The following is an 18,607-nucleotide window of genomic DNA, read 5'->3' as shown; positions in this document are numbered from 1 at the left end:
GGTGAATCGTCAGACTACAGACTGTGGGACAAATCAACAAGCAAAGTCTATATCAGTAGTAATGTTGATTTCAATCAGGCTGAGAGAGTTAATTTAGTAAATAAACTAGAATATTTTTTCTGTCCGGAAATACTTTTCGAAAATGACAATGATGAAGCTGTGATTTCTGTTCAAGAAGTGGTTCCTGATGAAGCAGTTATTGCACTTGTACAACCGCAAGAGGAAGTTCCTATCGATGGACCACCGGCCAGAGTGTTGCGTGATAGGAATCAACTCAAGGGTCCTGATTACTATGGAGTTCCAGTAGCGTACATAGTTGACAATATACCTATAACTTTGAAAAAGCAATGTCTGGATTTTGAAAAATGGGAAGTTGCTGTAAAATATGAAATGCAAGCCTTAAATAAAAATTAAACTTGGAGTTTACCAGAATTGCCACCAGAAAATCAATGTCAAAACGTAGTCTCTTTGGGAACTGCGAAGCAGAGTGTATTGCCTTGGCTCAGGGCACAAATGAAACTGTTTGGTTGAAACGTTTACTTAGTGAATTAAAAATCAACTGTGATGTTGTTTCTATGTATGTTGACAATCAATCAGCCATTAAATTAGCAAAAAATTCAAATTTACATAAACGATCGAAACACATTGATGTTAGATATCATGTGAGAGATGTGTTAAATAGTAATGAAATTAGAATTTTTATGTTCCATCTGAGGATCAGTTAGGAGGTATTTTCACAAAACCTTTGTCAAAGAAACGGTTTTGTACTTTAAGGAATAGATTACAGATCCAAGCGCTAAAGGGCGCCATCAGTCTCGTTACATAATACGAAGTATCAAAAAGATCGGAGTAACTCGCATTCGGATCATTATTTTATGTTGTTTTCAGTATTGTTTTATAAAATCCTTATATATAATTTTACAATAAAAGTTCTTATGTCAGTTAATTGTTTAAATACAGTATCTTTATATAAACACACATAGAGAACTTATTTCTGATTTAAATGTTTTTTATTATTCATGCTTTAGGGAGTAAAAACGTGACGTCACTTGCATTTAAATTATTATTAATTATACATTTTCTAATAGAATCTTAATGTTACCTACTAAAAAATTCCAACAAAATAAATTTATAATTCAGTGTTAAATTTAATTTACAATTTTGATAATTATATTTGCTTATTTCAAATACACTAATAAGTTAATTGATTAATTCATATGGAAGTGGTCCGTGCCAAGAAGTTGCGGTATATATGGTTTGTTTCCATACTATTCATAACTTGAATATGACCTTAAATGTATGTGAAATTATCTTGACAAAGAATATTTTTAGAACGTCCGCAAGAGCTTTTAGTGACGTCCATAAGACGTGCATATTATATAGCGACAAAAAATCTGTTTTTTAAGTCCAGAGGAAATCTGCAAAAAGACATCATAAGTACGTCTTTTGAGCAAATGCGCCCACTAAGATTATTCATTTAACTCAGAAGTCCAATAATTTCGAATGTAGCCGACTGAATCATGTAATAAAATATTCATTTTCTATTGATATAGTAATTTACAGCATTAATTTTATTGGTTAAAATTAAGTTACTAATTTTTAGGTGAATGACATTTTCTATTAAATTATACAGTTATGTTCCATTGCGGTTAGTACGAAAGTTCTGTTTCCTAGATTGAGTTGTATTTAAATCGTGCGATATTCCATATGAAACAATTAATTCATTTCACATTAAATCTTAACATATTTGTATAGTAAATTTGTTCTGTAATTATGTAAATGAATCAATTCAACAACTCTTCCCGAGTCGAAATTTTAAATCTTCTAATCAAATTAGTTTGGAAATCGGCAATTATTATGATATTATATTAACAATTGCAATTATAGATTTAACAGTAAGTCTTGTGTGATTCTTTGTGCTGTACGGATATTAAAGTGAAATAAATCCAATATTTATCTTTTATGTATGCCTATTCATATTAAATTAAAACATCTTGCAAAAAACTGAAATTACGTAACTGTAGCAATTTATCAAATTTATTTTTTGTAAATGAATTTACAAACTTAAATAATTACAAATTTTAATAAATTTAGAACAAATGTAGTAGCTATTATACAAGAGAAGTCTAAAAATGACACTAAATGCAGAAATTTCTAAACTTCTAACATTCTCGACAATTTAAGAGAATCAAAACTTCGCCTCGGGTTTTCTAGGATGTTTCAGTGATATCTAATATTGGTGTTGGTGTATTTATATAAATAACAGGGCAATATTGTTAAGAGTTGCTAAAATGTTTGCCATAAGGTATAAAGGTTTATTAATGAGTTTGACGATCAGAATGATTAAATGTTAAATATTGTATTAAATATTGATTAAAAATTTGAATAAGAGGGGATGACTGCATAAGACCTAAATAATACCATTTGCACTTCGGATAGCGAGCTGATACTCAAGACGTACATGGTGACGCCCACCTCCACAGGAGGACCTGAAATTAAGGTTACTTCACTAAGTCGGTCTTAACGACCGGTCCCAAGTAAAACATTCTAATGAAAGTCTCTAAACATGTTGCAAACTTTCAGCAGATTTCAGTCTATAGAAAGTCTGATGGTTCGAAAAATATGAAAAAAATAGTATATTTTATCTTTTTGAAATTTTTTAAACTACTAGACTTTCTACTCAGATTTTTACTTGGGATTTTACTTTCATTTGCCACAACTATATTATTTCTACTAACAGAAACAAAAAACTACTTTACCCAATAGGATCATTTTGCTTAATTTAATCCGTTTCTTCCTTTCCGCATGAGGCAAATGTTTCTCACAACGTAATTACGATATCCACTTCATAAATTTCTTTTTCAATTTATTATTTAGGTTTACTAATATTGTTTCCTACTGTATATGTCTAAATGAGTAAAAAAAACAATATCTGATCCCTATTTAGATGCTCAAAAACAAAAAAAAGAAATAATTCAACGTTAGTTAAAGTATAAAAGTAATAAGGCACCGGATGTTGATAATGTGAAAGAAATTTTTTATAAGAAATATACCACCATCCTGGATTGATTTTCTATGTAATTTTTTAAATAACATCATGGACAAAGAAAACGTTCTAGAAAATTTGGGTCACCTTTAGATGTTAATGTTATTTAAAAAAGCTTCCTACATAATTTTTTTAATTACAGTCTGTATGTGAATTCAAATCTGACAACGAAAACTTTTAGGGGTATAACTCCAAAAAATCATGTACATGTCAGATTTCTATTATTTAATTCTATCGTGTAAATCCGTCATAATTCTGACTTGCGATAGAGGTTAAATTAAAACTTGAACCCTATACTTTACGAAAATATAGGGATATCGGTAGCGATAATCTAAATTATTTGTCAAACGTGATTTCTTTTTTTATATTGTCAAGCATAACAATTCATAAAAACTAATTACTCCCAAAAAGTGAATTATACAGAAAGTGTATTAGATGTTGACTCTTTTTGGTTGGTGTAAAAAACTCTATTAAAGTTCTGCCCCATTAGTCTTCATACATTAATATTTGTCCATGTTACACGAAGAAGTAAGAGATTTGTATATTTCTGATGAATCATCGCAAACAGATGATACAAGGTTGTGTTCAATTCTTGAAAAACTTGACCTATAGGTAAAATATAGGTCAATTTCGACATAAAAAAACGTTCCATAGAGGGTCCGTTAACATTCAACAACTTGACCTATAGTTCAAAAAGTAGGTCTAATTGGACCTAAAATCTAACGTAACGTAGCGGAAACCTTAATTTTTCAAAATTAAATTCGAACTTTTTGCTAAAATGTTAACGTTACGAAAAAACTCCAAGGGGTTTTGAGACCTTGAGTGACCCTGAAATGTACGTTAAGAATAGGTACATATTTGACCTTAACTTTGGCGTTACGTAAACGTTGGGTCCCGTTATCTTGGATGACTCTTTAACTAAAAGGTGAAATCATCTTGAATGGCCCTTAACATATAGGTAAAGAAATAGGTCATATTAGACATAAAATTTAACGTAACGTAACAGTTTCTTTCTTGCAGTTTCACCTTTGACATGTAGGTCAGAAATATGTCAAATTTGACCTAAACTTTGATGTTATGTAATGGACCCTAGGGGATCCGGTAGCTTGAATGACATTGAGTGACCTTTTACCTACAGCTTAAAAAGTAGGTCAACTTTAAATTAAACTTTAACGTAACGTAACGGCCCTAGGGGTTCCAGTAAGTTGAATGACCTTTCATCTACAGGTCAAAAAGTAGGTCAAATTTGACCTGAACATTGACAATATTTATCAGTAAACTTTACCAATTCAAAAGCAAAAAGTCACATCACTAATTTCAATTAGTAAACATTTTTACCAATTGTAAAAATTACTAAATTTAGAGAATGGGATTTTACATAAAAAAAAGATAGAAAAAGTTTATTCTCTAATGAAGAGGATAAGAAGGCTGAAGGAATTTCATTCTTTAAGGAAGAAAAGACTTCCTGAAAAAGAGCCACAGGTCGTTGAAACATTGACTGTAGTTTAAAGTATTGAATTGAAAGATGCTCGACATTTGATACGCATCCAATGTGTATTCTTTATGTATCGGGATTTGAGAATTTTTTGTTGATACCTCGCGGGATAACATCATCGTCGACGTTCATACATTACGACATGATGAGGGACACGGGGTCGTGTCAGAGGGACATTTCTCGTAGGGTTAGTTGGATCAGGACCGGGGATGCCGTTAACGGTAACCCCTGGCAACGAGCGTCCCAACATCGATCCGACTTTTACCGAAGCCAGCCCCGCCCAACTAGTCGAGGTATCCCGAAAATTTGACTTCAACTGCATGTGTTTGCTATACTGCAACTATTGACAATGCACCCTCTCGCACATATGAAACTAGACAATTTTCTTTATCATACAGAATTTTCATACATTTTTATGTGTCAATCAAAAAAAAGAGAAATTTGTTTCTGAGACAAGAAAGCAAATAATTTTTTATAAGAAGGTCTTACTTAATATCCTCATTACTTCCTGAAAAAACTATTCAATCAAATCTAGCCAGAGAAGATTAAAGACAAATTTTAATTTTTTATTATTAATTCATTGACGTATACGTTGGTAACTTCATCATTATCTAGGAGAAATCGCTCTAAAATAATACATTCATTTAGTGGAGAATTGTAAATAAAAATAAATTTTCTTACATTATTTTATTTTACTCTTCTTTTCTGGTTTAATAGTTCGAAAAATATACATGTAACATTAATATTAACGAAATCTTTTTTTATAATTTATACGCTGTTGATAAAAACAGATTTTCCAAGTTGGACGGTTTGAAAGAGTATAAAAATCTAAATTACCAAAAACGACAACTTTGAAAAAAAATAGCGGAAGGCTTTCGTTTTTAATAAAAACTACAAAAGTTTCGAAACCTTTGACATTTTAGAGGTAATTTTTAGTTGAAATTAACAAATGTAGGTTATTCAAAGTTTGAGGGTTCAAAAGAGCATAAATATCTGAATCACAAAAATAGACGACTTTTAAAAAAAATTGAGCGGAAGGCTTTTGTTCTTTTTTTTTGACAAAAACTACAAAACTTTCGAAACTTTTTTCACTTTAGATTAAATTTTTTGTTGAAATTAAGAAATTTAGACCTTTAGTTTGGCTGTTCGAAAAAGAGCATAAAATCTGAACTACAAATATGGATGACTAAAAAAAATTGTGCGGAATGTTTTCATTTTTTAAAAAAACTTTCAATCATTTCGTGTGCTTTTTTTAGTAATTCACTTTGGTTATTCAGATTTTCATGCTTTTTGGACCGACAATGAAAAAATTAGGTATACATTTTTTAATTTCATCTAAAATTTGACCCTAACGTTTCTAAAATGTTTAATATCTTTTTAGTTTTGTCAAAAATGAAAGCTTTCCGCACAATTTTTTTTTTCAAATTCGTCCATGTAATTCAGATTTTTATGTTCTTTCGAACCACCAAACTTTTAAATTCTACATTTTTTAATTTTGACTAAAAATTATTGTTGATGTAAAAAGAATTTCGAAATTTTTGCACTTTCTGTCAAAAATGAAAGCCTTTCTCTCAAATTTTTTTTAAAAGTCAGTAATTCAAATTTTTATACTCTTTCGAACCCCCAAAATGTTTAAGTCTACATTTTTTAATTTTAACTAAAAATTATTTTTCTGAAGTGAAAAAAGTTTCGAAATTTTTGTAGTTTTTGTCAAAAACGAAAGTCTTTCGCTCAAATTTGTTTCAAGGTCGTCCATTTTTGTAATTCAGATTTTTATGCTCTTTTGAACCCCCAAAATTTGAAAGTCTATGTTTGTTAATTTCAACTAAAAATTAACCTTAAAGTGTCAAAAGTTTCGAAATTTTTGCACTTTTTGTCAAAAATGAAAGCTTTTCGCACAAATTTTTTTTCAAAGTCGTCCATTTTTGTGATTCAGATTTTTATGCTCTTTTAAACCCCCAAACTTTGAAAGTCTATATTTGTTAATTTCAACTAAAAACTACCTCTGAAGTGTCAACTTTTGTTGAAGCTATTAAATTGTGTTTATTTGATAGTCATATTTTAGCGAATAAATATTATTATTTGGTATATAATAATATATATTATTAATACATTTAATTATTTATACTAAACATAACGTTTTATGTCAAACTTTTTAAATTTTAGTAATTTTTTATAACTGTCTCACAACTGGACACATTTGTTTTTTGTTGACAAAAGCGATGTGCTCGGAAAATTGATCATAACTTTTTTTGAGTCCATCTGAACACTATACTTTCTTTAAATAAAAGTTGCGTATTTAAGTTACCTTTCGAACGGTATATTTTATTTACAATTTCAATTACCCATTTACAATTTATGGGTCAAAAACAAAACCCGTCTCATACCTAGACACACTCCCCTATAAACAGTGTTATAATTGTTTATTATTTAGTATTGTTTTCATCTATTAGTATTATGTAAATTTATTTTGATAAAATATGTGTAGAGTATAGGATAATGTACATATAATGTTCACATTATGTACTCAATATTATAGTTGAATGTATAGTGTGTAGTGGTTAGAGTTAGTGTTTAGTATGCGTTAGGTCTAGGGTTCTTGAATCCTCTATCGGTTCATAATTTATTTAAGTGCTTTTTAGCGCTATCGGATATTTTTATTTTATCCCAGCAACTCGAAAAGATCGAAAACAGCTTATTAATGCACGAAACGATGAAAATGAATAAGACAATATTAATGTAGAAGGCCAGGCATCGCAGATTATCTCTAAGTTTATTTTTTTCAGTTTTCATATTTCGAAATTTTAGTTTTTTTAGTTTCGGTTTAATCTAAAACAAAAATTTAAAGTTTTTCTGAATCTGTGGTAGCTTTATATGGTAAATTTACTGAAAGATACGAAAGACTATTTATAGAGTGAAAGGGTGAGAAAATTCAAAAGAATTTTTAATATTATATTACCTATTTCTAAAATTAACAATACAGAAAGAACTATAAATAAACGACAGGAAACATGTCTAGAATGTTTTGTAGTATTGTTTACATTACAAAATAATAATAATAATATAACACTGTGTGACAGTGTTATTATTATCAGTTTCGGTAATTGAGGTTTTTATAATGTGGATATCATTTTACGCTGCAGGAGAAAACACGCGTGTCGAAATACATTATTTGAACAACATTCCAGATATTAAAAATATCTGCTACTGATTTTTATTTTATTTTTTTTTTATATATTCAACTTGACAGAAATTAAAATATTTAATGAAATTAATATTGTTTCAAACCACTAAAAAAAAAAATTTTGTTTTGTATCTGAATAATTTAATATTTTTTTTCCATTTGCTTGTCAAAATTTTTCTTTTAAAAAAATTTAGCTTTATCTTTTAGAAGTCAATATAGAAAAAGTAAAAAAAAATTAGAATTTAAAAAAAATTAATCCTACTCACCTCCGTAGTTCGGCCTTACTCTTTTATCATAGTTCACCGAGAAGGAGTCCAAAATTGCTGAAATATTTACGTCACCTAACATACTTCCACCTCCAGTTCTGTAAAAAAAATTATTTCAAATTGTAATTATAATTTTTACATAATATTCCATAGAAAAATTTTGATCGAACTCTAGTCAGGGTAAGACAGAGATAGATCGGGAAAATTGGTAATTTTTCAAATAATAACGCAACATGATATAAATTTCGACAAAGAACTAAAATTAAAGCTTCAACTATCAACTTTAAAGCCCAGAATTGATAGGTGATTGACAATTACGGGAATATTTTTTTTTATCAAGAAATCGTTATTTCTAATAGCCAAAATAGCTGCGGTATATAGAGCATCTGGTATAAAAATCGATTTCTATAACTGGATTTGCTTGGAATTTGATACTTGTGAATTTTTTAGGTTACAAACTACGAATCTAAAATTATTTAAGATGTTCAAAATAAGGAGGTTTTAAAATTGCGTCTAAAAAGTAACAAGTTGCTGGCAAAGTCAGTTATATGGAAATCGATTTTGTACCATGAGCTTCCCATCTAAGCTAATTTGACAACAAAGAAAATTGTGAGGTATTATTTCAACACCAAAAATAATATTATTAGGTCGTGTTGGGATATTTCAAATTATTTTGGAAGTTCATCCATATTTTAAGTATTCAGAACCCAGAACTACTATCCAGACAAACAAAATTCTGAATCAAATGTTCTTCAAATCTCTGAATCAGAGATTTGTCAAAAGCAAAGATCTAAATTCAGATCAACAAAGAGGTATCCAGAAAGTTATCCAAAGATTCAGAGTAATCCAGATCCGCAAAAAAGATATTTAGATAGTTGTTCAGATCTACAAAAAAGGTATCTAAAGAGTTTTCTAGATTTACGAATTGTTATCCAAGGTGTTGACCAGGCAGTGATTCAGATATCTACGAAGTGTTATCCAGAGTGTTAACTAAGCAGCAATCCTGATATTCAAATTTACAAGCAGATTTCGAGATTATATTATATGACCCAGACATTGAAGTAACGTATATAAAATAGAAGTTCAAATCTTTAAAACAAAAGATTTAAGTCCACTTCACGTATACATTGAACGGCAACCTTAACAGGGTGTGGCTAACTTTGTTTTAAATCGTTAGTATACTCCATGATTTTAGGAATATTGCCATCGTCAATAAACAAAGAAACTGAATTTCATATTCTTGTCTACTCCTTGTATAGCAGAATTGCAAAAATGAAATTTTAAATTAGAAAAAGGCCTAAAGAGTGGGATTGCACAGTCCTTTAAAACTAATGCATAAGTTGGTGGGGCCATTATAGTCGCTAATACTCAAAGAGATAGCACGATTAGAATATTGTCTATTTACAAGACTGGTCTCTTAAAAATCTAAAACTTTCAAATTTTGCTTCTGAAATACAAGTTATGTAATTTCTCTCATTTCTAAAAAAACAAATTGTTTCAAAAATTATGATTAAGAAATAAAAAATGTTGCCATATTTGCATTCTGCCTTGAGTCATTATATATATTATGATTTTATTATTATTCCATTCATTTGAGATTAATCATAATAAAAAATAATGATGACCTTTCCTCTTGTATTATATATAACATTAAAGCTAAAACTTGGTTAGCAGTGCGATCATATGCTTACATCGGTTCAGTGTCATAATATACATACAGCATCATAGAGAGTACGAAAGTCTGAAAGCCTTTCTATTGACGCGTGCGCCTCACCTCTTTGCGTATGTACGTGACGTCACTGGATTTTTAGTGTGACGCCCTTTATATGGGTTATGACGCAGTTGATACCCCTGCGAGGTTAACTCCTACATTTATATTCTGCTGGGTTCCATCACAAGGATGAGAGAGAGAGAGAGAGAGAGAGAGAGAGAGAGAGAGAGAGAGGAGAGGGGCATGATCAGTTGAGACACGAAAAAACTAAGAAGGTAGGGCGGAAGTAAGAGAGAGAAAGAGTAAAAGTGTGAGATAAATAATAAAAAAAAAGCAGAGAGTAAGAGAGAGAGAGAGAGGTATAGACAAAGCCAGAGGATATGTTCACGTGTGTGACAAACTAGTAACAAGAATAGGTGAGATTGTGAGGGTTTGCAATATAAAGGGGATGGTGAGATATTGTTAGACGACATAAAGTCGCCACACCGAGAACAATGCATTGATGTGTGTTAAAAGATTTCTAGCTGCACAATCTATTGGAATAATGAATTATGGTCCTACATAATGTGTCATCTTTTTTCTTAAAAAAAATTGTGAAAATAGGTACTTAAAACTAATCAAATATATAGAAATATTAAGTATTTTGTAAAAAAATTAAAAAAAAGTTTTTATAACCGTAAAAGTCTATTTTTACCCTTTAAAACATTGGAAAAGAAGCGTTGTGTAACATCTATTGTTTAGAGATATTTTTTCTGAAAACTTAAACCACATTGCACTATGATTGTGAGAATATTCCTTTTCAACAGATACACATCTGAAAATCTAATGTTTTTCTATTTTATCATTATTATTTTATGTTGAGTGAAGTTTTGACATCTTTTATAGAATTTGATTTAGATTATAACAATTTGCTTCGTTGAAAGTATTATTGTATTTAGGTGTGTGTGTTTTGGAATTACAAATCTGTTTTGAAGCTTAACGTTGCAGGAATTTCAGGAGTTTCTTCTTAACTAGTAAAATAACTTGATATTGAGTGGAAGAAGTTCTTGCGCATTCTGGGCACCACTCATCTTAAGTATTTTCAAGTGTATACTTCTATGAAGCGCGGGAAATTTCAAAAGTGATCACCATAGTGCGCAAGAACTTCTTCACATTTCAGGAAGTAAGACTAAGGACATAACAAATGCAAGCAGAACTGACTGCAAGGGGAGTGATTTCATTCATCGGAGAAAAAATCTAAATTAACGCATACCAAGTATACTTTCTAGATAAATTTTTACACGGAAATTGTCTTGGCAACCAATAATAATAATACAATATTATCTGTAATTGCTTAGTAATGTTGTGTTCATACCAGAACATTACCAATAGTGGTCCAATAATATTGGTTATCATTATTGCACGAATATTGGCACTGATATGAAATCACATATTTCACATTGGATTTTATATGGCATCTCACATCCCCTCATCAGACATCCAATGAGGGGATTTTTAAAGGATTAGAAAATATTTAATTAAAGATTAAATACTGTATTAGTGTTAGAAGTTCATAATGAATTTTTGGGAATAAAAACCCGTTTTAGAACAGCACACACGAAATCTGATAGATGATTATAATTCGTGTGAAATCTATATACACGAACTCCGAACGAAAATCGTAAGACTTAATTCCACTTGGGTACTCGACACAGGCGTGTAGGCCGTATCAAGTTCTATATGGAAAAAATCAATATTCTCAGGTTATGTTCCACGGATGATATTAGGCAACTTATCATTGATCTGATGTACGTCTAAGCATTGTCTACCACCTAAACACATCTAGGTTTCAACTAGTACCTGGCACGCAACGTCTCAACTTTTAGAGAAATAGCCCCCAATTCTTTTAAATTACTTTTTTACCAATTTTACCGCATGAGACCATATCATTAATATTTAAAAAAATGTTTCATCAATAAAAGAAAATCTGTATAAAAGTGAATTTATCACTCTCCATATGGAAACTGAATACTAGCCATAACATTCCTGGAAAACCCAATTTTACTTGTGGTGCTGGTCATGATATCGTTATTTCATTCAAAGGTTATATCTAAACAAAAAATTCTTTTTTTATCAAAAGTAAATGACATAAAATAAAAGTTAACTTTTTAACGCGAATTCTGAAAGGGGAATAAATTCTGCGTTAGAAATTGTATAGTACAATTTTTTTTGCATTTATATAAAATTTATCATCATGTAATTTAACATCCCAGGTATCTAGGTGCACTAGATAGTTCCTAGTTAAAAAATGGACATCATATTAAACGTTAACTACTCTACGTGGAAGCGGCTAATCTACACACCGGAAATAGTTAAGCAAATATGGGCAAAGCTTAAACCTCGTTAGCCAAAGATATTTATTATTTAATGAAACTGCACACTGTTAGCTTCAGTAACACTGCATACAGCAAATACATCCGCGCACATTCGATTTTGCCTAAAGGTTTTCTTTGTTGTGTATCATACACCATAAAAAAAGTAATCTTGATTTGATGCGAATTTTTCTAAACTGAATGGATATTTTCCTCTTATTTATGATATCAAAAGTATCCTTATTTTAGAGGATTTTCCTCTTGCATATTATTTTTAATTACGGTTATGAATTGATAAAGAAGAGCTATTTTGATGCACTGATTTAAACGCGTTTTTAATTAAATAAATATAATTAATAATTAATAGTTAATTACTTACATTAATTAAAATATTTGTCTATTTACATCATTTGAATTAAATTTCAATATTAGTCTTCATTGTTTTCGTTTTATATGATTTTATTATCATTGCTTTTTCTTTTCTAATTATCAAGTCTATCATCAAACAGGTAAATTGCAGCACATTCTTCGTTTAGACACCACGAATGATTTAGAAATTTCTTTTGTACTTTCTCGGCAATTCTCTTGTTATGTTTCTTATACATTTCCAAGCTTTGCAAAAATTTGAAATCAGTAAATGGAGCTTCAAGAGCATTTGTTGTACAAAACCATGCTTGAGTGTAACATGTAACACTTGCAAGCATCACTTCGTATATGTGATGTCTACAAGCTAAGGAGAGAATATCTCTATTTAGTTTTTGTTCTAGAAGAACACAGGAACCATTTAAACCATTTAGGCACTCCAAGCAATTGTTCTTTATCCTGAGACGTTACAATTACAGGAAGTAGGTCTACAGATTCTTTTCCACTTAAATCTTGGAATTCCAGTGAACAACAACAAACTCTGTGTTTAAATTCATTCTCTGTTTTAATTGCACTTTGCTTACGAAATTCTTCTTTTTTTTCTTATAATTGATGATCGATTTATAATAAATTCACTCTGATCTAAATCAAGATCAATTACGCAAGCCATTAAAATGTGAGAAACATCTCTGTCACTAATTTTACATTTGTCGAATGCAGCACAAAGTCTTTTACAGGGTGTCTACTTAAAATATGACTTAAAATTCCAGGACATTTTCAGGACATTCCAGGCCAGATTTCTTATTTTAACAGGACACTTATGTGTGTAACAGGGTTGCCACAAGTCAGGGAAGTCAAGGAATTTAGAGAAAAGTCAAGGATTTTTATTAACCTTCGCGCTACCGGCTGGCCACACGGTGTGGCCAAGTATACATAATGTTGTATATCTGCTCGACTTTTGTAATCAATCGAATCGCCATTTTAACTCACTGGACAAAATTTTTCAGTTAATTTGTATTAACACATAACTATATACAAAAGCTTTGATGAATTTTAATCGTTTTGGGAACATAAAAGTAAAATAGCGTTTGGCCACACCGTGTGGCCAGCCGGTAGTCCGCGTATACAAAAATCTTTGGTAGCGCGAAGGTTAAAAGTACTGAAAACAATTTAATTTTTAGAATTTGTAGAAAAATTCTGAATTTTGGTGTCTTTTTTGTTTGCCTTATAAACTATGAAATTGCCAAGAATTCTAATACAAACCCTTCAATTTTTTCTATTTTTGCCAATAATTTCTTTTGAAATAACTTTTAAATAACTTCGCATAAATTATTATGTTATAATTATGTTCAAAATTTTTTAAAAATTCTCGTCAAAATTTCAATTATCTTTATAAATAATAAAATTCTTCTCAAAAATTCAATTATTTTCAAAAAATTAATTAAAATTCTTGGCAAAATTTCAATTATTTTCAAAAATTTTCCTCATTTCAATTATTTTTTATATCTACTATTTTAATAAAATTTTCCAAAAGAATTCTATTATTTAAACAAAATTTTAATAAAAATTTAACAGGAATTCAATTACTTACCAATTTTATTTATAAATTTCTTAGCATCAATTTAATTATTTCAAAATTTTTTAATAAAGTTTCTCGAAAGAATTCAAATAGGTATATAAAGAGAATTGAAAAAAATAGTCTAAGAAATTCAATTATTTCGAAAAATTTAAATAAAGTTCTTTTAATAATTCTATTATTTAGAAAAATGTTGACAAAATTCTTTACAAGATATAGTTCATTAAATTGCAATTTTAATAAAATTTTCCTATACAATTCAATTGTTCTCAATACATTTCTTCTTAAGAATTCAATTATTTTCACAAATAAATTTTTTATGGGAATTCAATTATTTAAAAGAATTTGAATAAAATTCTTCGCTAGAAATCAATTATTTTCTTTCTTGAGAATTCAATTATTTTTAAAAATGTTGATAAAATGCTTTATAAATTTAAAAAATTATAATAAAATCGGTCATAGAATACAATTATTTTCGTAAAATGCAACATTTTTTCTAGAAATACACTTATTGTCACAAAATGTTTGTAAAACTCTTTAAAACAATTCAATTATTTTCGTAAAAAATAAAATTCTTCTAAGCAATTCAATTATTTAAGAAATTTTAATAAAATTCTTCCCAAGAATACAATTTTTTCAAAAATAAACATTTTCACAGGAATTTAATTATTAAAAAAAAATTTTTTTTTAATTCTTTGTCAGATAACAATTATTTTCAATTTTTAAATGAAATTTCTATATAGAATTTAATTATTTTTCAAAAGCTTTTAAAAATTCTGAAAAATTCAATTATTTAAAAAAATTTGAATAAAATTCTTCACGAGAAATTAATTATTTTCATACATAATAATATTTTCCTCTGGAATTTAATTATTTTTAAAAATAAAATTCTTCACAGGAATTCAATTCTTTAAAAAGATTTTTAATAAAATTCGTTGCACGAATTCAATTATTTTCATATATAACAAAACTTATCGCAGAATTTGAATTATTTTTATAAAATTTTTAATAAAATGGTAGAAAATTGCATTTATTCTTACAATTGTTTTTTATTCGCCGCAAAAATTCAATTATTATTAAAAATTTTGATAAAATTCTTCATAAAATTCTTCGCTAGTAATCAATTATTTTCTTTCTTGAGAATTCAATTATTTTTAAAAATTGTGATAAAATGCTTTATAAATTTGAAAAATTATAATAAAATCGGTCATAGAATACAATTATTTTCGTAAAATACAACATTTTTTCTAGAAATTCACTTATTGTCACAAAATGTTTGTAAAACTGTTCGAAACAATTCAATTATTTTCGTTAAAAATAAAATTCTTCTAAACAATTCAATTATTTAAGAAATTTTAATAAAAATTCTTTCCAAGAATTTAATTTTCTTCAAAAATAAACATTTTCACAGGAATTCAATTATTTAAGAAAAAAAATTTTTTTAATTCTTTGTCAGATATCAATTATTTTCAATTTTCAATAAAATTTCTAGATGGAATTTAATTATTTTAAAATTTTTTTTTTAAATTCTGAAAAATTGAATTATTTAAAAAAATTTGAATAAAATTTTTCACAAGAAATTAATTATTTTCATAAATAATAATATTTTTCTCTGGAATTCAATTATTTTCACAAATAAAATTCTTCATAGGAATTCAATTCTTTAAAAAGATTTTTAATAAAAATTCGTTGCAAGAATTCAATTATTTTCATAAATAACAAAACTTATCGCAGAATATCAATTATTTTTATAAAATTTTTAATAAAATGATATAAAATTGCATTAATAAATGCATAAATTGCATGAATAAATTATTTTTGTTTGTATTTAAATAATTGAATTCTCGGGAAACATTCTAATTAAAATTGATTAAAAAATGAATTTCACTTAAAATTTTAAATTATAATTGAATATTAAAAACATTATAGCGTGAATTTTTAGAAATAATTGAATTTTGAAAAGGGTAAAAATTAAAATCTTTGAAAATTTGAATTTTTTAGTTATAATATTCTTATCAAATATAATAATGAATTTATTACTCTGTCATCTTAAATTTATTATAAAACATGAGGAAATCGATCATTCCGAGTCTTCGACTCGGAATGGTCGATTTCTTCATGTTTCATTATAATATTCTCATAAGTTATTGAATTTGAGAATCTTAATTCCTATAGAAAAATAATATTGATTAAATATTTATTTAAAAAAGAAGTTATTAATGTTCTTCAGGGTCAGGGAAAAAGTGAAAATTTTATCTGAAAATCAGGGAAAAGTCAGGGGAAAACAACATTAAAATTTTGTGGCAACCCTGTGTAATATTATTTCATATTACGATTCACATAATTTAAATTAACCTATACTTGAACAAAAATATGTATTTTATTATAAAAAGAGTTAAAAATCAATATTGTAGATACCAATTTCTTTAATCAAATGACAAATTGAAATTATTTTTTAATGGATCAAAAAAATAATTTTTTTAAATTTGAGTAAAATTTTTAAATTATTGAATATTGAAAAGCAAAATATGAAAAATTCAAGGACAAAAGTTCAAAATACAGGACATTTTTTCAAATTCCAGGACATTTACAGGAATTCTAGGATTTCAAGGACCAGTAGACCCTGATTTTAGTTAAAATATGTCGTGTTCCTCTTTTCGGTTTCAATTAAAGTGAAAAAGTTAATGTTGCATCACATTCAAGCCTCAAATTGCTTTCTTCCAAAAATTCATCCTTATTTAAATTAATCGATTTCAAAATAGAAACTATTTCTTGATCTTCTAACAAAGAAAAATTTACATAAAACTCTAAGTTGCTATATAAATTATTACGGGGGTAGTCTGGTGTTTGAACATATTTTTATTATTATTATAAATTGATTTAAAAAAATATTTCACTATTTTAATCATGGTATTGTCTTAGATATTTACAGTTAATATTTATAACAAAAAAAAATGAAGTAGGAGGCACACAGAAGTTTATCCCTATCCAGGGTGGAAGAGTGTGATAACGTTGACATAAATATCGGAAATTGCATTACCAACACTACCAACCACCCTCTCTTTCATCTGAGACCCCTTGAATTAATTCAGACGAATGAATTTTGTTGATTACTGGTTGACGGTCCGTTAAAACGCTCTATGTTTACCGGTACAGAAATTATTTTATTTTAAATAAAGTACTAATAAAATACTTCCCATATACTTTCCCATATCGAAAATAATTCCTAGGACCAAATTGCTAGGAATTGACATGGTTGCCTAGTTACGAGAAGCATTGACTATAAAATCTTAGTCAAAATACTAAGGTAAAAGTACTAAAAACAATAATATTTTTACACTGTATAGAAGTTATTTGTAGCTTTTAATCAAATTGACATTAGCCGATAATAAACAAAAAGTAAATATTAAATAAAAAAAAGCAAAATCGCTGACAAGTTTTTATCATTAATGGTTTTAATTCTGTTATCATTTAATGAACACTTTGCTTCCTCATACAGAATAAAGTTTGTTTAACATATATTCAACTTAAAAATGTAGATAAATATTTGAACGTATTACAGTATGTAATAATAAATATTTTTAACATTTCCAATTGTTATGTAGTAAATTGGATTTAAAAGTTGGTAAAATTAATTTTTTTAATTATTATTTTGTAATTATTTAGAAAATCAAAATGTTTTCATAAATGGGTCAAAGACTGTTGAAAGTTAAGTCAATTGAAACGCTTTCAAATATTCTATAAGCTGATTATAATACTTTAATAATCAAAAAAAAATTTTTAATTAAAAATTCGAAAAACTGCAATTTTTTTAATTTCTTGATTTTTATATAATATCTCAAGTAAACATAGCATAAAACATAGTAAACTCCGAGTCTTTGACTCGGGGTGATTAAATATCTTCATATTTTATAAAAATTTAAATTTCCATAAAATTTTTCAAAAAGAAAAATTAAATTATTATTAAATTATTTTTACAAATAATAAAATTTTCACATGAATTCAATTATTAAAAAAAAATTTTGATAAAACTCGTTGTAAGAATTCCATTATTTTCATAAATTATAAAATTTTTCTGATGATTTCAATTCTTTATAATACAATTTAAAGTAAATTCCTAGAAAAATGGAATTAATTTCTTCAATTTTTTGCAAGAATTTAATTACATTTCACGAATGTAATGAAATTCTTCGTTGAAATTCAAATTTTTTCAAAATCTAGTATTTTAATATAAGTTCTCAAAAGAATTCAATGATTTAAAAAAAATATAATAAAATTCATTGCAAGAATTCAATTATTTTATTTATTTCAATTTCATAATTATTAAAAAAAAAAAAATATTTGAAAAAATTCATTGCAAGAATTCAATTACTTTCATCAATTGAGAAAATTCTTCACAGGATTTCAATTATTTTTAATACAATTTTAAGTAAATTCTTCGAAAAATGTAATTATTTTCAAAAATTTTTTTTTTAAATTCTTCGAAAGAATTAAATTATTAATTATTTTTAAAAATTTCATGCTATAATGCTTTTAATATTCAATTATTATCTAAAATTTTAACTGACATTCATTTCTAAATCAATTTATATTGGAAAATTCTACGAGAATTTAA

At 27.4% G+C, this 18,607-nt stretch overlaps 1 protein-coding gene across 8 annotated transcripts in view; it reads right to left on the bottom strand.

Annotated features, from left to right (window-relative positions):
* The window catches only part of LOC122497820 (gamma-aminobutyric acid receptor subunit beta), a 140,871-nt gene that overhangs the window by 103,718 nt on the left and 18,546 nt on the right, over positions 1-18,607 (bottom strand). For 6 of the 8 annotated variants that reach the window (XM_043605133.1, XM_043605130.1, XM_043605136.1 and 3 more), the window contains 2 exons: positions 7,992-8,089; positions 2,422-2,489 (listed from right to left, as the gene is read on the bottom strand). In XM_043605133.1, the coding sequence (XP_043461068.1) occupies positions 2,422-2,489; positions 7,992-8,089 (166 nt within the window). The remainder of the gene's footprint in view (positions 1-2,421; positions 2,490-7,991; positions 8,090-18,607) is intronic. The other 2 variants (XM_043605138.1, XM_043605131.1) reach the window with 1 other exon arrangement.

The sequence above is a fragment of the Leptopilina heterotoma genome, unplaced genomic scaffold (genome assembly GCF_015476425.1).
Source record: "Leptopilina heterotoma isolate Lh14 unplaced genomic scaffold, ASM1547642v1 Lhet_14, whole genome shotgun sequence".
In the NCBI taxonomy this organism is placed as follows: domain Eukaryota; kingdom Metazoa; phylum Arthropoda; class Insecta; order Hymenoptera; family Figitidae; genus Leptopilina; species Leptopilina heterotoma.
Note: the sequence above shows the minus strand (reverse complement) of the source record. Positions and strands in the feature narration are given on the sequence as shown.